The sequence below is a fragment of the Dichotomopilus funicola genome (genome assembly GCF_033296635.1).
Source record: "Dichotomopilus funicola strain CBS 141.50 unplaced genomic scaffold C8A04scaffold_6, whole genome shotgun sequence".
Lineage (NCBI taxonomy): Eukaryota > Fungi > Ascomycota > Sordariomycetes > Sordariales > Chaetomiaceae > Dichotomopilus > Dichotomopilus funicola.
The window spans coordinates 222,844-247,055 of record NW_026944027.1 but is presented as its reverse complement, the minus strand read 5'-3'; the positions used below and the strand labels follow the sequence as shown (position 1 = coordinate 247,055).

Here is a 24,212-nt window from a genome sequence, read left to right as displayed (position 1 = left end):
CGCGTGTGGGTGGGAATGCGTGCGTTCAGTGTCACGGTAGTGCAACAACAGGAGATTGAAGTGTCAACCCCATGAGTCGAGTTAAAATGGGGGATTCACGTATGGAATCAACGTGAAACTCGATTGGGAATGGGAGTTGGAAGTGGGTTTCCCATGCGCTGGCTGTTCCTGATTTCATCTCACGTGCGTCGGGCGGCAGTGCCGAGTCCGCCATGAAAGCCCCCAAATGCCAGTCGCTTGATGCCGATCCGGTGCTCTGCAGGGACCGTCGTTGCCCCACTGACCCGCCAGCAGAGCCCCTGTCGATGCGGGAGAGGTGGGTCCGATGCGGGGCAGATTTCTTGCAGCATCAACTTTTTTGATTTTTATTTTCTGGAAAGTTTTCATCGACAGGACAACGGCTAAAATATCGGCAACCAAAGCACCTAAAGGTGCCCGTACCCTTTGTCGACTTGGATAATTATCACATCATTACCACTCTGCAATTCTGTTATATCTGAGAATAAAATGGGCAAAGCTCGCCGCAACAGAGTGCGGGGCAACCGTAGCGATCCCATCGCAAAGCCCGTCAAACCCCCATCCGATCCTGAGCTCGCCAAGCTGCGAGAAAGCAAGATTCTTCCCGTGCTTAAGGACCTGCAGAGCCCCGAGGCCAAGTCTCGGACGGCCGCGGCTGGCGCTATTGCCAACATCGTCCAGGACACCAAATGCAGAAAGTTGCTGTTGCGGGAACAGGTTGTGCATATTGTACTCACCGAGACACTCACAGACACCAGCATCGATAGTCGGGCTGCGGGCTGGGAGATTCTCAAGGTGCTCGCGCAAGAGGAAGAGGCGGACTTTTGTGTGCACTTGTACCGGTTGGATGTCTTGACTGCCATCGAGCATGCCGCCAAGGCGGTAAGCATTTTCCCCAACTTCGTAAACGGTTTTTGATGCTCGAGTCTCCCGAGTCCAAGCGAGGCACCATATGGCTTGTGAGGCCAAGCTGACTTACAACAGATCGTTGAAACTCTCACCTCCACTGAACCCCCGTTTCCCAAACTATTGAAAGCCCAGCAGCGGCTTGTATGGGAGATCACCAGTTCGCTGCTCACCCTCCTGGGCCTCCTGGGGCTGTCCCGAGAAGAAGTCCTGCAGTCCATTTCCGGGAACCAGACCATCTTGCGCCTTCTCTTCCGCCTCGCTGCTACTGATGTTGCCCCACAAGAGATAATCGAAGAGGCCTTGTCCTGTCTTACAACACTATCTGAGGACCACCTACAGCTCGGCCAGGCCATGACGAATGACCAGGAAACGCGGTGCTACGACGTCCTCTTGAAGCTCTCAACCGGCACAGGTCCAAAAGCCGTCCTATCCTGCGGCGTTCTACACAACCTTTTCTCGTCCCTGCAATGGCTGGACCACAGTCCCGGGAAAGACGGCGCATGTGACGCTGTCATCATCCCTAGCCTAGCGCGGGCGCTGGAGCAGGTTCTTCCGAGCAGTGCTGTGGCCAATGGTAGTTCAGGTAATGCCGAGATCACACAGGTCACTCTCGAAATCCTCGCATCGATCGGCACCGACTTTCAGGAAACGCTCGTCAAAGGCAACCGGGCACCAACGGACCCTACGAAGGCCAACGAGGAATGGAACGGTTTCGATGATGAGACGGCCGACGTGGATGCTGACGCGATGGAGGTCGATGGAGAGTCAGATGCCGGCGCGGAAGAGGAGGAAGGTGATGAGCAAGACGAAGGCGACGAAGAGGACAACGAGGACGACGCGTCAGTTACCTCCGAGATGGAAGCCGACATGGGCCTTGTCGCCGGTGAGGAGGGCTCTGGGTCCGGAGACCTCAACGACCTCCCCACACTCCGCGAACTCATCCAACGGGCCGTGCCTCAACTCATCCGCCTTTCGAATCTCCATAGCGAAGAGACCCTTGCCATCCAAGATCATGCGCTCTCCGCTCTGAACAACATCGCCTGGACGATATCTTGTCTCGAGTTCGCCAATGGCGAGAACGCCCATATCTTCAGTGCCTGGCACCCAACAGCTAAGAAGATCTGGCGCAAGACGATAGCGCCCATCCTCGAAGCCGATAATGCCGATCTCAGACTGGCCACACAAGTCACCAGCCTTGCTTGGGCCGTGGCCCGCACTCTTAATGGCGAAACACCTTCCGACGGGCGTCAACACCGCAAATTCATCTCTCTTTATCACGCCTCCAGGAATCAGGCCCCGTCAGCAGGCCAGGACACAGGCGAGAAAAAGGAAGAGGAAGAAGCCGAAGACCCATTCCAGGGCCTCGGCGTCAAGTGCATCGGCGTCCTGGGCTCTCTAGCCCGCGACCCGGCACCGATCGAGGTCAACCGGGAAGTCGGCGTCTTCCTCATGACCCTCATCACCACCAGCAACAACGAGACAACATCCACCTCCAATAACACGCCACCAGCCGATATCGTCGAGGCGCTAAACCAGTTATTCGACCTTTACGGAGATGAGGATGTGCCGTGCGATCGCGAGGTGTTTTGGAAAGACGGCTTCCTAAAACACCTGGAGGAATTTGTTCCGCGGCTCAAGACGCTCGCGAAGGGGATTGATAAGCGGGCACAGAGCGAGCTGAGGACCAGGGCGGACGAGGCGTCGCTAAATCTGGGGAGGTTTGTGCAGTACAAGAAGAAGCATGCGCCGAAATGAGAATTTAAGGGAAAGGGGCGGGAATAGGGGGGTTGGTTATGTCGCGTTCGTATCTGGTTGTCATATAAACAACCACCCTAGTGGGTAAACGACTGGGAATCGGATGCTGTAAAGGTTATTATAATCGATGGCGTTTTCCGCATGTCATAGACAACTTGATAGCACGGATCATTTGGATGGGGCGGTCGACAGGACGGACGCTGATGGGACCGTTGCCCGCCTCGTCGGAGGACCTTGTGCGATTGTATTTGTTAGGGTCAAATCGAGCGCGCCACCTCTCCTCTGAAATAGACTCACAAGTCGAAAAGAAAAGTGATAATATGCTGCCAACATTGCCTTCCCAAGTCAAATGCTTTCACCCAATCGGCTTTAACTTCTTTTTCTTCTTCTTCTCCGGCCCATCTTCTCCCCCGCCCGACTTCCCCCCCTTCTGAAACTGTCGCCAACTGCTAATCCGCTGGTCGCGCGTGGCCTCCCAGTCCTCCTCATGCTGGCGCTTCTTCCGGCGCTGTTCAACCTCCTCGTCCTGACGGCGCTGCTCACGGCCTTCCTCCTGCATCTGCGCCTTCATCTGGCGGCGCCGGCGGTGCTCGTTCTCGATCAGCACGAACTTGGTTTTGTCGACCCAGCGGCGCTCAAAGTCGGCCGTCTTCAGCTCCGGGCTGTCGACGTTCCACTTGTTCTCGCGCATCAGCAGCATGCGCGCGTCGGCGATGGCCTCGTCGAGGGTCGCGCGGTGCTTCTCGTCCATGAGCTCGGTCTGGGCCTTTTTGAGACGGTCGAAGGCGTCTGGGGCAAGAGGGTTCTTGGTCTTGTCGGGATGGATGAGGAGGGACTTTTTGCGGTATGTGATTTTGATGTCGGATTCGGGCACGCCGGGTTTGAGGCCGAGGACGGCGTAGCTAGAGGAAGAAAGATGATGAGCAACAGTCCCCTTTTATTCGGTCGAACAGCGGAGCTGTTGGGTTAGTGAGACTTACGCATCAAGCCTGAAGGCTTTCAGAATCCGGTCAATTTCGGCATCCTAGTAGAATAGCAATTTAGTAAACCAAAACATAACAGAACAGAACCACGAGAATGACGACGTACTTTCTCCCACTCCTTGGCCTCGGATTCTAGCACTTCCAATGCATCCCGGTTGTCGACAGGGGCATCGTCTTTTGTTTCCTTTGTCGCCATCCTCGCGACTGTTCCGCAGTCTCAACACCACTTCAACAGGGAGGGGAGGGGAGTCCAAGGCGGTGTATGTTGAAGTTGTCCCTGTCGACGCCGATGCCGTCATCCGTCGATTTGTTTGTCGTCCGTCGATGTTTTGGGGATGGGATGGATTGGAAAGGCGGGCTGCCCTGTCAGCCCCAGAGGTGCTCGATAGGCCAAAGCGATAAGCGATAAGGCATTGCCGCCCCGCTAAAATTTGGCGTAGCGGCATCTCTCCTCGAAAATTTACAGATGCGCCGCTGCAAGCCAACTCCACGCCCCTGCTCTGCGTCTGGGAGAGAACTTCCATCTTCACGCTGCCCGACCCTCATAACCTCCGCGTGCAGCTCCAACACGCCACGATGAAGGGACGCGCGGTCTCCCCGGCCATGTCTGAGAACGAGGTCGACATTGCCGGCTCATTGTTCGCCAATGACGCCGACAGCGACAACGAAGTGGAAGTTGACAAGACGCCCGCGCATCTCGACTTTGGTGATCTCCTCAACAATGGCGATTCGGACGATGGCGAGGGGGATGAGGCGTTCATTTCTCTGCAGCAGCGGCGTTCCAACAGGAAGACGGGTAACTTGCAGGGCAAATCGGCGAAGAAGAGCGGTGGTTTCCAGGCCATGGGTTGGTAGCCCCCTACTCCTACGCGCCCCGCCTCCTCAACCAAGCAAGCAGAGATACTCACTCAAAGCGCTTTATTATCTAGGCCTGAACTCAAATCTCCTCCGAGCCATCACCCGTAAGGGCTTCTCAGTCCCCACCCCGATCCAGCGCAAAGCGATCCCTCTCGTCCTCGAGCGCCGCGATGTCGTGGGCATGGCCCGTACCGGTTCCGGCAAGACGGCCGCCTTCGTGATCCCCATGATTGAGCGTCTGAAAGCGCACAGCGCGCGGGTTGGTGCCAGGGCTCTCATCATGTCGCCGTCTCGTGAATTGGCGCTGCAGACCCTCAAGGTTGTGAAAGAGCTGGGCAAAGGTACGGATCTGAAGACGGTCTTGTTGGTTGGTGGCGACAGTCTGGAAGAGCAATTCGGGTTGATGGCCGCCAACCCGGATATTGTCATTGCGACACCCGGCCGTTTCCTGCATTTGAAGGTAGAAATGGGCCTGGATCTATCGTCTATCCGCTACGTTGTCTTCGACGAGGCCGATCGGCTGTTCGAAATGGGCTTCGCCGCCCAGCTTACCGAAATTTTGCACGCCCTACCACCATCTCGTCAAACCCTGCTCTTCTCAGCGACTCTCCCGTCATCCTTGGTCGAATTTGCTCGGGCCGGCCTGCAGGAGCCAAGCCTTGTTAGGCTAGATGCTGAGACAAAAGTATCTCCCGACCTCGAGAGTGCGTTCTTTTCTGTCAAGAGCGGCGAGAAGGAGGGTGCGCTCCTTCACATTCTACACGACGTCATCAAAATGCCCCTAGGTCTGCCGGAAGGCGTTGAGGAGGAAGCAGACGACGACGAGCATCACTCAAGGAAACGAAAGCGCGGCTCGGACCGGCCCAACAGGAGAGAACGGCCCACCGAGCACTCGACCATCATTTTCACAGCTACCAAGCACCATGTCGAGTACATCGCGCACCTCCTCCGCCATGCTGGGTTTTCTGTTTCCTACGTGTATGGTTCCCTCGACCAGACGGCCCGAAAGATCCAAGTAGACAATTTCAGGAGGGGGAGGACCAACATCTTGGTCGTGACAGATGTTGCTGCCCGTGGTATCGATATCCCCGTACTCGCCAACGTCATCAACTACGACTTCCCCCCTCAGCCCAAGATTTTTGTCCATCGTGTCGGCAGAACTGCTCGTGCTGGCCAGCGCGGTTGGGCATATGCGCTCGTGAAGGAGTCCGATCTCCCCTATCTTTTGGATCTCCAGCTTTTCCTTGGCCGGAAACTGGTTGTCGGTCAAGAGGTCAAGGAGCCGTCCTACGCCCAAGATGTTGCCGTCGGCACTCTGATGCGGGCCGAGTTGGAGAACAACATCGAGTGGGTGAAGAAGGTACTAGGCGACATGGACGACATCGAGGCACTCCGAGGCGTAACCCTCAAGGCCGAAAAGCTTTACATGCGGACCAGGAACTCGGCGTCCAGCCAGAGCGCCAAGCGTGCTCGTGAAGTGATTGCTTCAAGAAGCTGGACCCAGCTACACCCCCTGTTTGGCGAGTCGGCCGCCAACGCCGAAGAAGCCCGGGATAGCCTGCTCTCGAAGATCAGCGGCTTCAAGCCGCAAGAAACCGTCTTTGAGATTGGACCCCAGGGCAAGTCGGCCAAGAACAAGGCCGCCGAGGTGATGCGCAGTTTCCGGGCCAGAGTTGGTCCGCGGCGAAGTAAGAAAACGGATGAAGACACCGAGATGGCCAACGTGGAGGGTGGTAGTGATGATGATGATGACGACGAAGCGTCGCCCCAAAAGGGCAAAGGAGGTGATGCTCTCGATGTATTCAACGACGACGACGACAACGAGCAGCCAGAACCAAACAACGAAGATGCCTGGGAAGACGACGCCTCCGACTCCGAGCTCGAAGTAACCGTAACCAGCAGCAGCAAATCCAAAAAGGGCCAAACCTCCTTCGAAGACCCCGAAATCTTCATGTCCTACACCCCGCGCACCACCAGCGCCGCCGAAGAGCGCGCCTACGGCGTCAACTCCGGCGGAACAACCCAATTCGTCGAAGCCGCCCGCGACGCCGCCATGGACCTAGCCAACGACGACGGCGCCAAGGCCTTCGGCCTGCCGACCCGCTCCAAAATGCGCTGGGACAAACGCCACAGCAAGTACGTCGCCCGCGCCAACGACGACGATGGCTCGCGCGGCGCCAAGATGGTCCGCGGCGAATCCGGCGTCAAGATCGCGGCGTCTTTCCAGAGCGGCCGCTTCGACAAGTGGCGCCGCGCTAACCGCCTCGGCCGTCTTCCGGGTGTGGGCGAAACCGAAAAGTCCAACCTCGTCCGCCACTTCAACTCGGGCGGCCCTGGCGGCGGGCCTGGAGGAGGAGGAGGAGGCCCGCGGTATAAGCACAAGCAGGAGAAAGCGCCGAAGGACGCCGATAAGTTCCGGGATGACTATCATGTGCGGAAGAAGCGGGTGGCTGAGGCTAAAGAGAAACGGGTGGGCAAGTACAAGGATGGCGAGGGCAGTCGGCGGGAGCTCAAGAGTGCGGTGGACATTCGCAAGGCGCGGCAGGTGGCGGAACGCAAGCGGGAGAAGAATGCGCGGCCGACGAAAAAGGCGAGGAGGTAAATGTCGTGATTGTCTGGTTTGGGAGTGGATATGGCCTAAGCAGTGGAAAAATAGCTGGGAAAGGGTATATAATTGGAACCAGCATGCTACAAAAAGCGAATGGTCAATATATCAACAAATGTTTCCTATCTTGTGCAGTTTGTACCTCCGTGCGAGTTGTTTTGTTACATTGCTTCATTCATGAGTCGATATGCACCGAAATCAATGAGCCAAAGAAAGTTATATGCGCCTCCCCCCAAACCCGAGTAAATACAAAAATCATTGCCTCTGCCTGGGCCAGCGGCGCATATCTCATCTCATCATATCCTGTCCGTCCATCCATCCATCCATCCATTCATTCATCCATACAATCATAAAATACCCCTTATAGCTACCGTCCTCAATTTCACCAACGTTATAAGCGGGGCAAAAAAGAGTGAATCCAGGCGCAACGATGGCCCAGTCAAATGCTGCCCTATCACATTCCGAATCATGGAAACCATCGTAACAATGCCTCCATCATGGCGGGGAAAAATAAACATGAGCAAAACGGAATTTGGTCCGCTCGAGCGATCTTCCAGCCTTTCCGTTGGCTATAACACGGCAAAGAACGTAGTGGTAGGACATAATCCCCCCGTTGTCTCTTCAGTCACAAACGTGACACATGAATATTCCTGCCGTCATCCTCTTCCTCCTCCACAGAGATAAGGAGATAGATAGGTGAAATATCCAAAAAATAGCCAAGATGCGTGGAGCAAAACAGACATTGCAAAGGGCAAAACAAACTGGGGTAGCCAAAAACGAAGAATATGACCAAAAATTGAACACAGGCAGGCAGAAAGCACGCAGGAGACAAACGCCAGGCGATATAAACGTGGAACCCATCCCCAGCATCCTCCGGCCACTTACTTACTGCACAACAGCCCGTGTCGCATCCTCCGGTACGCCCTCAACATATGTCGCCCATTCGGAAACCCGGTGCGCACCCCGTCCCATACCCCCGAGGCCCGCTAGCACAGACGACCGGGGAATATCATGCTTGGTATGCTCGCGAATCCCACCGGGGTGACCGGGCGGGCGCCGTCTGACGGTCGGCGCACGTGACGACCCGTTCATCATGTTCATGTTGTTCATATTGTTCATGTTGGGCCCCATGTTGTTCATCCCCATGCCCATGCCCATTCCCATGCCTGTCGCCATGCCCGGCCCCCCCATTCCCATGTTCATGTTCATGTTCATGTCGGGTCCGGCCATTTCGTTCACGCCAGGGTGACCACCGTGATGCATCATGGGCATGCCCGCCATACCGGGCATACCGGGCATACCGGGCATACCGGGCATACCTTGCATACCTTGCATACCCGGCATACCCTGCATACCCCCCATGCCCCCCATACCTCCCATACCTCCCATACCTCCCATACCTGCCATCCCTGACATGCCGGCCATTCCCGGGTGCGGGGGCTGGGAGTGCGGGAGATTATGGGGGTGGCCATGGGGCATTGGCGGACCAAACCATTCTTGAGGATGCGGCATACCAGCAGCACCACCGGCGTGCATACCGGCAGTAGGAGGGTAGGCGGCTTCCTCATCCATGGTGTGGTGCCGGCGAAGAGCGGGCGGTACGGCCCCAGGACCGCCGTGGGAAGTGAGCGGAGGCGCGGGCGCCATGGGCATGCTTGCACCGATGTGGGTGGCGGCTCGGGAAGGCGGCGGGGGTGCCCGTGTAGGGCTGAGGGGACCTAAAGCGCCCGCGGGGCCGAGGGCTCCGACTTGGGTAGCCGGGCCGGCACCGCCATTCATAACGGTGGGCGCGCCAGGGCTTTGCCAATTTTCTTTGGTCAATCTACCCGCGAGGCGCCTCTCGAGCGAAGAGGCACGGCGCCTGTCGGGTGACGGGGCACGTCGTCTCTCAGGTGAAGGGTCGCGCTCTTCTTCCTCTTCGGGGGCCGCTGGCGATGGGTACCGGGTTGGCATCTGCCAGTCAGGTGATGTTGGTCGCGACTCCGACGGGAACGTGTGGCGTCTATCGCGGGATCGGGCTCGGCGTTCCTGCGGGAAAGATTGCCAGGCGTCGGGGGAGTGAGGACGTCGTCTTTCGGGCGTGTAGTTCTCCGTCGGATACTCAAATCTCTCAGGGGAAGCATAACGAGGCTCTCTTGCTCGGGGCAGCGCGGTACCGTATTCGAACCCGGTCATCGAGCGCTCGAATGCAGGTCGCGATGGCGGTTCAAATGCGGAACGAGGGGGTTGTGGGGCGCTTGCTAGATGGGCTTGGGGGGGCGACGGAGCCACAACTGTTGCTGCCCGGCGGTGGTATTCGTCTTCAGTGAACGCTGCACTGTACGGGCGGGCTTCCAGACGCTGGCGACGCTCACGCGGATCCGGTTCCTCGTCGAAGTCATACTCTTCCCGTCTCCGATCAAACCCAGCCAGTCCTCCGTGGTGATTGTCAAAGTCGTCAAACGAATGCATCCTGCGGGTCAAATGGCCCTCCCGGTGTTCTTGGTACCGGCGAAGATGGGCATCTTCCTCGTAGCTAGACGGCCGGGGTCGCACCAAATGCCCCCCTTGTGGTGGAGAAAACTCCGACCGGAAGTCATGTGGAGAGTGTGCCCGAGCCGCGAAAGGGTTCGCTCGTGAAGCCGCTGTCTCAGCCTCTTCAAATGGGTCCTCTTTGCCCCAAGGACAGGCACATGACTTCCACTTGGATCTGCATATGGCACAGAACTCAGCACCGCAAGGGCTGGACAAAGAGGAAAAAAAAGGTCGTGTTAGCAATATGCCTCAGGCCCATCCCGTCCGATCACGTCATGGGTTGGTGACTCACCATGCTACATGATTCTGGCCATTCTTGATTTCCACTGTTCTCGGGCAGCGGAAGCAGCGTTGCCAGGACTCCCTCTTCGCCTGTTCGACAACCGGTTCGGGCACCGGGTTCCCGGCCTTCTTCGGGCACTTGGACTGGTTGTGCCACAGACCTTTGCAGGCCACACAAACCTTGGCCCGGCAGCGGCTACACCGGCCCTGCCATCGTCCGTTCTCACTGCGCATGCTTTCCCGCGGAATCGGCTCACCGCAGCGCCGGGTCGGGCACAGGAGGCGGCGGCTGCTGGCATACTCCTTGTACTTCTGATTCCATTCTTTCTTGAACGCCGGGTCAAATAGGTTCTCAACAGCCGAGATGGGGATATTGTCGGTGGTACAGCACCGTGGCGGCATGTTTTGTTGCGGGTCATCAAGCGAGAGCTGAAACACCTTGCGGATACACGAATGGCACATGCGATGACAGCATTTCAGTTTCACGGTCGTGCTCACGGGGGTATTGTCATCCCTGCAGAGCACGCACACGGTGGTTCTAAAGCCACGGAGTCAGAAAATGCGAGACGGGGTAAGGCCATTTACGGGACAGCAAGTACTGACCGCTCAGCTGGCTTGTCAAAGTGCGCTGGACGAGTGAGAGGCGCAGTATAGTCGCCAGCGCCAAAGAAAGCGGACCGCTTTGCGGACGATTCCAGGCTGTAAGCCGAGGCTGCCTGTGGCCGCTTGAAGGACGAAGTTGGCCGAGAAGGGACGTAGACGTCCGATTCATAATGCCTCCTTGAGGGTCGTACACTAGAACCAATATCTGTCAGCAAGGTTGGGCCAAGGGTATCGATTGCGAGCTTTACCTCTTTGACCTCGACCGAGACCGCCGTCTTTCGTCGAGGCTCGGCGGTCCAGAAATAGTGACGTCCCGGGGCCGCCGGTAACGGTCATTCCTGCTGGAGGCCGGGCGGGACAGCGACCGATGTCTAGCGGACGGCGCGTATCTCGAGAGTCCGTCCGCGTCAGTCTCCTCATACACCATCTCGGGGCGTCGACTGAGCCTTTCCTGCAAAGAATCGTGGATGCCACCGGCGGGAGGCACACTCGGAACGCTAGGGGCCATCGGAGCGGGTGGGAGGTGCTTGGGGTTGTGAATGATGACCTCCTCTGAGGCAGAGTCTGTAGTAACGCCGGTATCGTCTTCGGAATCGGATACGGAAGTTCTCGGCGAACGGCGAGATTCGGGCGTGGAGCGATAGGGGTGAGTGGATCGGACGCTCGGTGCGCGGCGGGCGATAGTTTGGCGACTCACGGGCCGCGAGGGACCGGAGGGAGGGGGGCCATTGTCATCATCGTCGTCGTCGTCGTCGTAGTCATCGCTATTTTTCTCGAGGATGTAAGTTGGGCGCCGATGGGCGGGCGTGGTGTCCACAGCGGGCACGGTCCCGTTGGGCACCCGCGTCCTGCTCTTGGAACGTGACTTCATCGACCGCAGTGGGGCTTTGGCCGGGGTCGCGATGTCTGAGGAGGCTGAGTCGGAAGCCGAAGAGTCCGGGGTTTTTGGGCGAAGTTGAGGACGAAGTCGACGTCGTGGCTTCCTCGGCGACGGTTTATCGTCGGGGGCATCGTCGTCGGACGACTCGACATGGTCAATGTCTATATCTCCATGGCGTTGCTGGCGAGGCGAAGCACGAGAGCGTGGCTCGCCCTTCCGTGACCAATCATTCGCGGCCGGTACCTTCAATTTGCCGGCATTCGACTTCCGTCGCGAGATGCTGGGCCCGCCCTGCTGTTGTTCGACGTCGGCCATTCGTCCCGTCGCTTCAGATTGCCTGTTCAGCCCCGCGTGGGCAGCAGCAGCATTCGATTCGAGTGAGGCAGCGGCCGTCGATGGTCGCTGCGCTGGGTTGCTAGGTTGCTGGCTGGGTTGTGAGGTTCCCGAGTCGCCGGGTTGGCTGTGTCGTCGACTCGTCGGGCAGCCGCGGTGAGAAAAAGCGACGCCCTGCTTGTGTGCCTGGGCTCCTGGGATGGAGGATTGAAGGGTTCAGCCAGCTGGTTGCGCGTGGTTGGCTGGCCGAAGGCGGGTCCACGGACGCTGCCCCAATCGCGGAGGCCCGACGTGCAGTGCCAGCACAACACGGCTCACCTCGACGCAGACGACACCCTGGTTGGTCCCAAATCCCGTGCGTGTGCCTGATAAAAGCCCAACGAGGCCCCAGGTTGTGTGCCAAAAGCTGGTGGATGCTTTGGGTGCCGTCGAGAGAAGACAGAGAGCGGTCTGGATGCGGAGGGCGAACGCTGGCAAGAGAGAAAAAGAGGAACCGGGAGACAAGACGAGACGAGAGGGGTGATGGATGAATGCGGTGCGTTGCGGGGGTTGAGACTCAGGTGAGGGGCGAACATGAGACCAAATGGGACGAGATGCGCGATCGCGGGGGTGCCCAGGGACGCCCTAAACCCCTTGAGCGTTGAGCTCCACCAGCCCCGTGAGCCCAGCGAGGCCCGTCAGTCGCCCGCTGAGAAGCTACGATCTTTGAGCGCGAGACTGTGCTCACCATTCCGGTGAGAGAGAGGGACGAAGATCTTGGGCTCCCACCATGCTTTTCCCGTCCCCTCACCCGACGGTGGATGTAGAGCAAAACCTCCCACTGGTCCACGACGCAGCTAACGCCAGCCAGCGGCAGGCCAAATCGAATTTGGCAGTGGTGAAAGAGCTGTCCGCAGTGTGATATATCACGTGTTTTTTTCAGAGCAAGACCACACCCACCTTCGCCCACACCTCCGGGAAACCGCTAAACCCAGCCAACCGTCCCTTCCGACTTTGGGGGGTTCTTTGCAAATATCTCCCGATGGCGGCAGTCCCGCCTTCCGCGGAACATCATAATCGGGCGAGTGAGAAAATTTTCCTCTGACCGGCGGGCAAGTGGTAGCCCCACCCGGGCACGAACACCCTTTCCCCGCATCGGGCCCAGCCGACTCGGCTCCGCATCGGACGGGACGAGCGGTTTCGACGGCAAGGACGGCCCAACCCGCGGGTCACATCCCTCGCCTTTGTCACCAGCGGGACACCACTAGGAGAACAACAAGACCCAGTCAAAGGAAAGAATAAAAACCATAGAAGAGGGGACATGATAGGAACTCTAGGAGATAACCAACAAAACAGATTGAGTAAACCGAAGACCCAAATATAGAGGTTATTCTGTGTCCCACAATGAAGTTCTCCACACAGCCGCCGATGCGGGAACAAAAGACGGGATGACCCACTCATCAACGGCCGGTGCGGCGCCGTCAATCAGGTCCTCAACTCGGAGACGACCGGCCGGCAGGCGGGGGTTGCCCGAACTACGGCGGAATAAAAGTCGGCAAGGTGAGCGTAAGGTCCGGAGCTTCCGGCCATCAGAACCCCTCCCCTTACAAGCAACCCATCGAGCCGCCCCGCTTGCCCAGAATTGCCGAGGAAGCCCTCGGGTGCCAACATCCCAGATACCCAGATACCTCCTAGAAGCAGCTCTGATCTGCCTGCCGGCGAGCGAACCGGCTCCTCTATGATGCCGGGGTATATTCCAGCGCCGCTATGAAGTTCGGCAAGTCAGTTGACACTGCACGCCAAGGCGAATATGAAGCCGGGCTCCCCAGGCAAATCCACGGGAAACATCCACGGGAAACAACTGGACCATGCGGTAACTTCATGCCGTGCAACTTGAGGACATAGCAATCGTTGATTTCTCCATATGATCTTCCCTATATTGTGCCCGTCGGAAATTTCGCTCGGGAAGGCTTCGATGATGTTGACGGCGGTCAAACCCACCGGTACCGGTCTCCACGACGTGAATGTGCACTGGGAATGAGTGACATCGCCGAAGCAACAACGTTGGGTCGCCGGAATCTGGATACCAGCGGGAAACTTCTTCCAGAAGGGGCATCAAACTTGGAATGCCCGCGCAATACCAAAAATCAATGCGAGCGTTACCCAAGTAAATGCGTGTGGGGGGTTACAGCACTGGCCCAGTGGAAACGAGAAATTACAACTATGTCCTATAGGCGGGCCCCTAACATCGCAGGCTTGCATTGCAGGCTCGGTCCGATTCGCGATCCCAGTCCAGTCTATGAAAAGTGTGCCGGGTATACAACTCCATTGGGGACTTCTTTCAGAAATTGCAGCCAAGCCAACACGGACAAACAGTAACAGCAATAGAAAGACTTCTCTTTCGTCCACCGTGTATCCGTATGTCTTGGCGCTTCGCACCGTTTTCTCAAACCCTCCGTCTTGTCTTCATCCACCGCGCGAGAAACTGCTTCCGAATCACACCACCGATACGCCTGCAGCATTAGTCTCTTTGAGTCGTACCGTTATCTAAAGGGGTCTAGTCTCTACCTCGGAACTCCTTCTCATTTTCTAGCTTCCCTTTTCTCCCTCAATGAAGGAGGACGGCGTGTTCGCCCGAAAAGCAGCGGGTCAGCCGCCCGATCCGATCCTGCACATAACCCCCCCTAAAAGAATTCTAGTTCGAAATAGAACCTGCGCGCTTATGCTGCTGCTCAGACGCTGTGAGAAAGCCTCTGTAGCATCGCGCTGCTCGCTTCGACCACATCCTGTGAGCCTCAAAAAAGCCACCATGATAAATCGCGGCCCATCTCGCCTGCCAAGACGCAGCTAAAGCAGTTAATCAAGGTTGGTCCCCGGCAGAAGACTAAGAAATCGGCCGCCTTGTCCGATCATTTTTCAGGCATAACCTAACTGCAGTTTGTGTATTGCATAGTTATCTGTATTCTACTTGCAAGCTCATACCATTGCTGAGAGCAAGGGGTGACGCACTAACAATCCTCTTCCTCGGCCTCAGTTCTCGCGAACTCCCCCGCAAACTCCCCCGCAAATCCACCCACCCCCCGATTGCATGCTTACACGCATCTTCATCAGCTCAGGGATGTGCTCCATCGTCTGCTTCGAAGGCCCCCCTTTCCCTGCTACGTACCTAGCAACGACAAAACGTATCGGTCTGAAATTCTGCATCTGGAAGTCAGCTCGTCCTGAAGCCGGTGCTTTTTCCAAGCTAGGTATTCTACACGTAGGAGGGTCGAGCAAATACGTGGGATGGTTGGTGAAGTATCGTAACCGTTGAAAACGACGTCGTGCCCCTGGCGCTTGTGGTGATCCAACCCCGCAGGTTGTCCGGGAATGTACCCTAGTGGAGGAATGCAGGCGCCGAGAAACAAAGTAGGCAAGACAAAGCTGCGAAGTCCAAGCAGAGGTACTACAAAACACCGGCGAATACAATACCCCTTTCTAATTAAACCGGTTGAAGATTCAGCCCCGATTGATCCTTTCCCATACGCAATCCCCAATCGGTCACGATTCAAGGTTCAATGACATAACGTTATGGTGTGGCCTTGCATGTGGCTTCGGAAGACGGGCCCGGCGAAATGGGAAGCGTGAAGGAAGGGGAGGGGGACTAGGGGTAAAAGCAAGGGGGCGGGAGAAGAAAAGAGGGGAAATCAAGGGAGGGTAACTTTTTCCCATTTCCCTCTGCGGGAAGGGGGGGGGATTGGTGCCAGGCACATATCTGCTGCGCGATGGCTTCTTCCATTCCTTCTGGAACGGCGGCCGAAGAGAAGAAACTGCAAAGAACGCGATCACCCACACCCCGCAAAAAGGCAAGCAAGAACATCGCAGCGCACGGTGGTAGTGGGTCGCCGAAGTGATCGGCACGGCAGAGGAGGGAAGATAAAAGGAAGAATGCATGGAATTCCACAGGACGATAAAAATAGGGGTCAAATGCCGTTGATGGGGGTCATACAGGTTTTCATGCATAGATGATAGGGCCGAGTGCAACACGGATGATTGACGATTGAAATCGTGTTTTCTCTTAGCTCCAAATCAGGCGATCAAGTGAACTCGATGGTGAAACGGCGCTCTTGAGAGCCAGGGATTTTTGCTCCGATAACCATCACTGTTTGATTTCTCCAACCCTTTACTTATTTCATGCTCACCCCCGGGGATATATCCACCAAATAAGACAAAATGCCAAAGAAAAAAGTATATCCATGGAAATCCAAAACCACACGGCTACCCCAAAGAGAGAGGTATTCCATCCCAACGCCAAACGGTGGTAAGTGTATTTGCCTGCCAGTTTCCACCCCCTCCAGTAACCGTCCGTGACGTTGAGGAAAACTTGGCCAGGGGGACCAAGGTGTAAAGAAAAAAAATTCCGGTGCCATCATCCGGTCGCGCCCGGGAATGAAGAAAAGAATGCGGGGAGCGGAGATGGGGAAATGGCGAAACGGCACTTCGGGCCGGGGTATCCGGACCCCAGGTCACGCCGCAGCCTCGCCCAAGTTCGACGGCCGACTTTGACTCGCTCGCCTCCAGGAAAAGAGTCGCAATGTGTTACCCCAGGTCGAGGTTGCAGATCTCATGGAAGTCTATGGTAGCGGTGTACCACGCCTCCCTAAGTATCTTGTCCCTGATTCCAAGAAACAGGGACAACTCTAGTGTTAGAGTAGGAGATCGTTCAATGTCGTTTTTTCGGCGGCGTGACCGATGCACCAAAACCTGCCTTAGTCTCGCTAAGTGGCGGGATCGATACCCTTGCATCCGCTTTCATCGACAAGAACGGGTAGGGTTGCCGTCTAGAGTTGGCAGATAGAAACGGCCAGTTCCGAGCAAAACGACCAGTTGTGCAATCGCTCTCATTCCCATCTCGGGCGGAGAGAAAAAGGCCAGTCATCGTTCAGAAATCTGAAGTGGGGGGGATATTTGAATCGGCGTGCTTGAGGGGTAGAGAAATCTCTGCTTTCCCCGAACGGCCATTAGCGTCGTTGAAGCTGAGCTGGGCGGAATTAGGTGTCCGGCCACCTGGTGAGGCGAGTGTCGTTTGTGGGCTCAACCGCTCAGGAAGGTCCGGCGGCGGACTTCAGCTTCCTTGATTATCTCAGCGGACAGACTGAGACTCGGCGAGAGAACGGCATAACGCTCAATCTCCATGACAACATCATTGATGATTTGGTCAATGGCTTCGCGGTGAGGAACGAGACTCCAGAGAATCGCAGACAATGATGGCGACATCGTCGCGCCCATCACAAGCAGCGTTTGCGACACAATGGAGAGAGCGCCCTGCCAGAGATATGGCATGTGTCCGGCGTGACTACGGCCGATTGGTTAGATTGGGGGAGGGGCCTGGGCCAATGAGGGGGGGCTAAAGACTTACTGCGCAGTTATGTGCTCTAATTGCCGGACGGAGGCTTCAAGACACTTGGTACAGCTGTCCCGTACCGCGGGGTCCAAGATCGCCTGCTCGTTGTCCAGCACCGCGAGAATGTAGGGTCGATAAATGATGGTTCGACAAGCGAAGAACCGCAGACGCAACACCGTTTGTACAGGATCCGGGAGCATGGTCCGCGTAAAAGGAAACTGGAGGGGCACTGGGAGGCTTTCGTACCACTGCGTTAACTGGAAGTCCAGTTCTGCGACGACTGGTTCGAGACTGGTGGTCGAGGCCATGGAATCCTTGGAGTAGATGAGTTGGCTAACACGATTTAGGAGCCTCCGCAGCGCCACCTCGGCCAGGAAATACCACAGCTCGTCGCGTCCGACCGCCTCTTGCTCGTCGCCCTCGAACCCACAGGGTAGACCGACGTTCTCTTCGAAAGCGACCACACCAGAGTGAGGTAAGTCCAATTCGGCCAGCAGATCGCTTTCAAAAAGAAGCGAGTTCCAGTAGATCCTCTCGATTAGCTCTCTTTGATCCGCGGGGACACGGTTTGGCGTCATGAGCAGCAGTTGCAACTTTGTACTCGTGGTACAAAGTAAATTCCAGGCTTCCAGGGGTCGGACCAAGTAGAAAAGATAGGCGGCGGCGAGAAGGTGGCATTGGGCGGCTAGCACGCTGTTGGAGGTCATCATCCCAGGAAGCAAGGACCAGGCGGCCGTGAAGTACTGCAGACCTGGCGGGTCTTCGTGGGGGACGATCCTCGATATGCTCCCCCGCAAACTCGCTTGACCAAGAGACAGGACTAGGAGCACAATGCAGCTTTCAGGACCTTCTCGAAAGCCGTTGGAGAGGGCGATCCTGTAGTGACTTCGCCACGTGTACGGGTTGACGCAGGCGTACCAGATATTGACTCGGTCAAAGTAGGCTTCGATGTAGGCGTTCGTGTTGGACAGGTCCACGCAGGGCGTCTTGGCGAGCGAGTGTAGCGGTTCGCGGGCCATCTCGAGCTGGAGGAGGATTTGAGGGTCGTAAGGGCGGGAAACCAGGTCTCGAATGAGGGGCCATTGGAGCAGATGCAGCGCCGCATTCGTATGAACCTTTGGCATCGTTGAAATGTTAGTGGCCGTTGCGGACCAGGTGCCCAGCCCGCCACTGGGGATGATGGAGACAAAATTATTGTTCGCGTCGCGCACCATGAGGTTGTCGCCGCTGAGGGCTGTGCCGTTGCTCATATTTGGCGAGTCACCGTGGGACAGGTTGATACCATTGCCCTGTCCGACCATGTTCATCTGGAGCAAGTTCTCGATTCGGTTCAGGCGTTCGAGGATGAGCTTGTCCCCGGCATCAAGCTTGATGCCGGGTTCCCGGTAAATGCATTCCGCTCCGAGCTCTGTGCAGAGCTTGCACTTCGGTTTTGTGCCGTCGCATCGGGATTTTCTCGAGCGGCATACCTCACACTGCCAGCAAGAGTTAGTCGGTCCCGCCGAAGAACTCATAGAAGGAAAAGGGGAAAAGACGGAACGGGGTGTCCGGGGGGGAGAAGAAGAAAAGAGAGATCGAGCTGAGTTGGTGGTGATTCGACCTACAGCAATAGTTGCCCTTCGCCTTGGGTAGTCCACCGCGGCGTCTGTGTTTCTCCTCTTCAATGGATTAATGCTCTCCTCGCTCACAGATTTGGGGATGCCATTCAAGACGGCCTCCGGTCGGTTATCCGACGACTGTGATAAGTTCCGGGCCTTTTGCGCCGATCCGAGAATACCTTCCCGGCTGAAATTCGGGGCCCGGCCCGCCGCCGCCGCCGCCGCCGCTGCTGCCTTCAACGAATTTGGGGATTTGAGTGAGTTGGCGCCATTGGGTGCGGTGGGAAGCTGTGGTGGAGGGATATCAACGGTGAAGTCGCGGCTGGGCATCGGATACTGCCGCACGACGGTGGCGCTGGTGGCCGTAGTCATGGTAGCTGTGACCGAGTGCGGCGAGTCGCCGTTGGAAGACGGCGACATGCTGAACTGCCCGGATTGCGACGCCGTGGTAGAGTTTCAAAAGGCCCCAAGTCACCCGGCGCTGGGGGGACACGGGCGCGGCCTGCTGGGTGTTGTTTCCGGGGCTTTGTGCGCTCTCCAATCGGTGACAACCGGCCGGGAACGGCGGCTGCTCTCCAACTCCAAATACACGGCGATTCAGACGCCCTACACACCGGAAACACTTGGACCTGTGGTTCGTAGTCGAACTCGCATTATCGTGCTGCTCGCAACTGGGCCGGAAAATCCAGTACCGAGTGAGTTGCTGCTGGTTGGGCGTGCGCTGGATGCGTCGGTTCGGAACGGATTGCGCGGTTGGGGGAGGTGGAAGGCTTCTCCGGGATGTTGGGACCGGAAGGTGGAGGATTCATATGTCTCTCGTCCCGCACGGGGCCAGCCTTTGCCGGGATGGGGCTGGGGTTTTCCAATCAGGGGCAGAAAAGCAGAGCTCCGTCCTTTCCTCGCAGACCACACAACGCCCTGTGCAGAACCGATCTCTCGCACTTCCCGGGGACACCTCGTCACCTCCCGGCGCAGCTAAACCAGGGTTTAACTGGTGTCAAGTCCAGTTCTTGGACTGTGCGAGCACCGGGACTGACCGCTGTCGTCCTTTTGCGGGGACGCTTGCTTGCCTGGCACGTCCTGAGTTGAGTGGGACATCTCGCTGTTCGACCACTGCGCAAAAAGTTCACCGTAACGGAGGCGGGACGGCGGGGAGCAGGGGTAATCTGCGCTAGTGCCGACTGGGGGTGAGGGGGCCGAACACACTCATGGGTCGAGGACCCTGGTCGGCGTTGCATCCATTGTTCGAAAGAAGACACGATGTGGGGTGCGTTAAAATGTCGCTCTCTTCTTCTTGGGGTTCGCCCTGTTCCGACGTACCCAAGCAGCCAAGCTGAGCGGCTAGCGTGCGACTGCGGACGTGGTCCTTCTCAGCGGCTTCCGAGGGACCCCTCGGGGCTCTTTTTTTTTTCTTGATTCAGGTTTCGACGGACCACCTCGTGAGGAGCGGTTCACGGAAACATGGAACCCGCGCGCCAACGACGCCCACGGCATCCCACGATGACCAGCACGAGCCTGCGAAATGGCGGGTCGACAAATCTGGGTTGGTGTGGAGGAGAAGCAAATGAAGGACGCCATGCCAACCAGAAAACGCGGGGGTGGGGTATCCAGTTCCAGACATTCTCCGCGATCACTGGTGGGCGAGATGGCCTCGAGCCTGCACATCTCCGGTTGACTCCAGAGTCTCATCCTCCAGTCATGACATTCAGGCCCTCCCGTGAACCAGGGCCTGCAACGCACGCTTTGACGCGAATGCCGGGACACTGGAACACAACAACGGTGCTGGCTCAAATTCGAGCCCGTCTGAGGTCGGAAACAGAATCATATTGAAGCGAGGTTGGTCGCCGCTAATGGTGCCGCTCAAACAAAGAATTTCTTAAAAGGATGTTTGGACACACGTTCGTTGGCCCGTCATCATCATTCAAGGTTGCCAGGTTACGGAATCGCGGGCTTCTGATGGAGGACGAGGAGAAGAAATGGAAGAGACGGGCTCTCACTTCGAGATTGGAATCTGTGCTCCCTGACGAGCGGCAGTCGCTCGCCATGCGCGCCTTCCTTCCATCTCCACAGCGTCCATCGAAGGAACCCGCGGCCCTCACCTCCCTGCTTGCCTGGGAAACCTTCCCTGATGCACGGAAGGGACAACCACAGAGCAAACAGTCGAGCTTTCTGCCAAATCAGGTATGTAGTTAGTCCCTGAACATCCCGGGCCTGCTCACACCGAAAAAAGGAGACCCAAAGGTTAAGCAGCACAAGCACTCCTCTTCCGCCGAGTTGATTTTTACTATGTTTCTCCCCGGGACCTATTTCCTCACGCCTCGGTTAAGCCATCCCCAATATTCTGGGTCAATTACTTCGTACACCGTCATGTCCCACATCGCCGGTTAGAGCGAGTCAACCTATTTTTTATTTCATTTTTTTTTTTTTTTTACTTCTCGGCCCGCCGCGGGCCAGAGCCTTGAGGCTCACTTATGGGGAGTCGTGTAAAGCACCAAGACCTAAAATTATTCTCCGAAACAACGAGGGGAAAAAATAAGAAGGAAGGGTCCCGTCGACAAAAACTCTCGACGACCCTCATTAGAGACCGCACGTCCCTACGACTTCGGTCCAATCCCTGCAGCGCTCAATTTAGCATAAATTCGGCAGCTGCCAGCGTTGTTCTTCACAATCTCTTGGCTGTCGAACCACGTCAGCCCCATACCCGGAGCCTCCGCACGGTTGACCAAAAAGGGTCCATGGTGGAAGGAGAAGAAGGCTTCGAGAAGCATTCCCAAACCCACATTGGGCGTCCTGTGTCTCCCATCGCGGCCAAAGATCATCACACCGGCAGGTGGTGGATCAACGACCCTGCGCCCACCAATGCCACCCACCTGGCGACCACGCAGACCGCCCATGTCCGCCATGGGCCATGTTCACGACATCCCGAACCGCACGGGCGCGAGGCATCATGCCCATCTCGCTTCCTGCCGCTGCCGCTGCCGCTGCCGTCATTGCTGCCACCAAGGACGACGATTCGTGCTGTGAGAGTCATGTGAAGATTAACGGGTTCCCGAATCTGCACAGGACGTGCAGTTGCAAACCGCATCCACGCGCCAAAGGACTCGCCCTCTCTATTTTCGGCAACACAGCGAGTCTCATGAACTCTGCGGTCCACTCGAGTATCGCCACCGTCGTGAGCAAGCTGCTTCAAGCCAGCGGGCGTCCTCTTCCAGGCAACAGACAGTATTCTGGAGCCGACGTGGGGAGTTCAGCAACGGAACGACAACAGAGGGGAGAGGGGCCCTTGCCACACACTACACTCGTTACGGTCGCCAAGTTTTGCGCCGATGACAACGACAGTGTGTTCTTTCCAAGAATCTCCATCCTACGCCGACAGCTCGCTCTTTCACGGAACCGAAATCACAACCTTGTGGGCACGGACCTGTCAAGATGGTTCACCTCGGCCCCACCCCTGGGCAGTTCGAAATGAGAACCACCACTTCGAGCTGTGGCTTGCAGAAACGGTGCAGCCAGCTGGGTCCGTTCGATCAGACGCGCGAAGTGTGGCTGACCTGCATCCCAGTGAGTGGCTTGACGAAAGTGACTTCAAACGGGGACATGTCGAGGACGGCGGTCGGTCCGATTAGTTCCCTGGTAAGTGGTAACAGAACGCCTGCGCAAAATTGCCTCCCAAGCCAAAAGACCCAAACGAAACCGTCGGCACTAATAAAGCGAGTCCGTTGTTAACCATTCATAGGAGGCACCTCCGTTTCACGTTGGGCCGGATTTTGGAATCGGACAAGATACGTCCGGGCCCTCTGTATCATCAACTCTCCGTCTCAACTCAACATAGAGGGACGAGAGCGAGTCCTCCGTATGTACAGGCACATGTAGGCTCATGAACGTAACCGTGTCCAACCGAGCCAACCCGTCCTCGGTTTTCATCCTCCCGCGTTCACCCCACACCAGGCTCGCCACTTACGGAGAAATGCTACAATACTCGCGACCTCCCGTTCAACACCCCTCTCGGCAACCCGACTGTCTGGGATCCTTCGGCGTCTGGCCTCGTCCCGCGCGCGCAGCCTCTGGGGAGCCTGACGGTCATGGGACTATTGAACCCACTACGAGATATTAATTAATCGACACCCGCCCCCATTGTCACTGCGATGTCTTGACCGTCTAGACCTCGCTCACTGACCCGCATATTGATATTGCGGACGGTTTCTCAACGAACCAGCGCTCTTCCAAGCTGTTCTTGTGAGCAGCTGCAGTCAGCTTGCTATGCGGCTCCTTTTCACCAAGGACAAGAATAAACCGACCCCTTGTCTTGTCATCCAGAACCCCGCAACGCTGCCCGCTGCCATTGCACAATAGTGCCAGTTCTGAGGTGCCAGCCGCGACTCAACAGGGCTCCGTTTGCGCCGGCCCTCATCGGCGTGTTTCTCGATTCTCTTCTATCCCCGCGTCCTGCTTGTCCCCGAAAAGCCTGACGTAGAGAACTAAGGCATAGAGGTTCACAGCCTCCAGAAAGTCCCCTACAAACAAAGCCGCGGTGCTCCGCCGTACAACAACCGCTATGAATTAACCCGAGTTTCTGGTCCCGCAACCCCTCATGTTCCCGGCTTCTATTTCATACACTAGTCAGTAACACATTCGTGTTGCTCGCACCACTTTGGGAAACAGTCCAGTAGCAAGGCTTCATTCAAATTGCCCAGAGCAGCCGACCGCTGTGATGCTGCCATATGCTGCAGGATTTTCATACCAGACTCCCTGTCGGCCACACATGTTGGAGATGCCCCGCCCCCCGGGATTATCATTCTTTGCGGGCCGCGTTCATCACTTCCTCAGCCGGGAAGTGGGGTGACGTCCTGATATCAAGATCTTACGGGGTCCAATCCGTAAAAATACACTAGCCAGGATATCTGGAGATAAACCTACTGTGTATCCAAGAGTATCTACTTTGAGACCCCGGCACGGGCCCAGTAACACGCCGTTTTCCTTGTCCAAAAGCAGCAGATCCAGCTGGTGGTGTCGTACGTGCAGAGCTTCCGCCGAGCTCGTTCCCTTGCTTGAGCTCACGAGGTCCACCAGTGCCCCCAGGTGTCCTAAGCCCCGCCGGGATCCGCGTTGATGGTCAACTCGCCGCGTGGACACTTCTCCATACACGTGTATGTAAGACGAGACATTCCTTGTCGCAGGAATCCCCCTCTCCGTTCGCCGTCTCGTCCGTGCGTGGATCCCCAAGACCTACACTGGGGGAAAAGCAGAGAGCTGCCGTACCCCGTATGTGTCCAGCTCACATCGTTCGCGGACATGGGCTCGTCTACACTCCAAAGTGTACACTCTGGTGTCAAAAACCCCCACGGTCCAACGGATGCCATGCAATACACTACTGGCCAAATCGGAGTTCGCCGTTACAGTAGCTTGCCTACTAACCCATAATTCTATGGCGTCCAGCTGGGATGGCCCAAACTAGCCGGCCTTTCTCCTTTTGGCCTTGCTCCTTGGCGCGCACAAAAATGCCAATGACAAC

At 56.9% G+C, this 24,212-nt stretch overlaps 5 protein-coding genes across 5 annotated transcripts; 2 read left to right on the top strand and 3 right to left on the bottom strand.

The window, feature by feature from the left end:
• Window positions 1-507: 507 nt before the first annotated feature.
• On the top strand, window positions 508-2,682 carry C8A04DRAFT_34656 (uncharacterized protein; the record flags this gene model as incomplete). Its single annotated transcript, XM_062782905.1, has 2 exons — window positions 508-900; window positions 1,003-2,682. The coding sequence occupies 2 exons, from the start codon at window positions 508-510 to the stop codon at window positions 2,680-2,682; spliced, it is 2,073 nt and encodes a 690-aa protein (XP_062640129.1).
• A 355-nt stretch (window positions 2,683-3,037) lies between these two features.
• On the bottom strand, window positions 3,038-3,861 carry C8A04DRAFT_34655 (uncharacterized protein; the record flags this gene model as incomplete). The annotated part of the gene is made up of 3 exons (XM_062782904.1): window positions 3,038-3,584; window positions 3,663-3,706; window positions 3,772-3,861. 3 exons carry the CDS (start codon window positions 3,859-3,861, stop codon window positions 3,038-3,040), a joined length of 681 nt encoding a protein of 226 aa, XP_062640128.1.
• A 380-nt stretch (window positions 3,862-4,241) lies between these two features.
• C8A04DRAFT_9549 (P-loop containing nucleoside triphosphate hydrolase protein) lies at window positions 4,242-7,125 on the top strand (the record flags this gene model as incomplete). Its single annotated transcript, XM_062785525.1, has 2 exons — window positions 4,242-4,512; window positions 4,595-7,125. 2 exons carry the CDS (start codon window positions 4,242-4,244, stop codon window positions 7,123-7,125), a joined length of 2,802 nt encoding a protein of 933 aa, XP_062640127.1.
• Window positions 7,126-8,013: 888 nt separating this feature from the next.
• On the bottom strand, window positions 8,014-11,722 carry C8A04DRAFT_9561 (uncharacterized protein; the record flags this gene model as incomplete). The annotated part of the gene is made up of 5 exons (XM_062785532.1): window positions 8,014-8,294; window positions 8,529-9,850; window positions 9,935-10,462; window positions 10,528-10,719; window positions 10,776-11,722. 5 exons carry the CDS (start codon window positions 11,720-11,722, stop codon window positions 8,014-8,016), a joined length of 3,270 nt encoding a protein of 1,089 aa, XP_062640126.1.
• A 5,070-nt stretch (window positions 11,723-16,792) lies between these two features.
• On the bottom strand, window positions 16,793-19,120 carry C8A04DRAFT_9444 (uncharacterized protein; the record flags this gene model as incomplete). The annotated part of the gene is made up of 3 exons (XM_062785483.1): window positions 16,793-17,054; window positions 17,118-18,577; window positions 18,707-19,120. 3 exons carry the CDS (start codon window positions 19,118-19,120, stop codon window positions 16,793-16,795), a joined length of 2,136 nt encoding a protein of 711 aa, XP_062640125.1.
• Window positions 19,121-24,212: the final 5,092 nt, after the last annotated feature.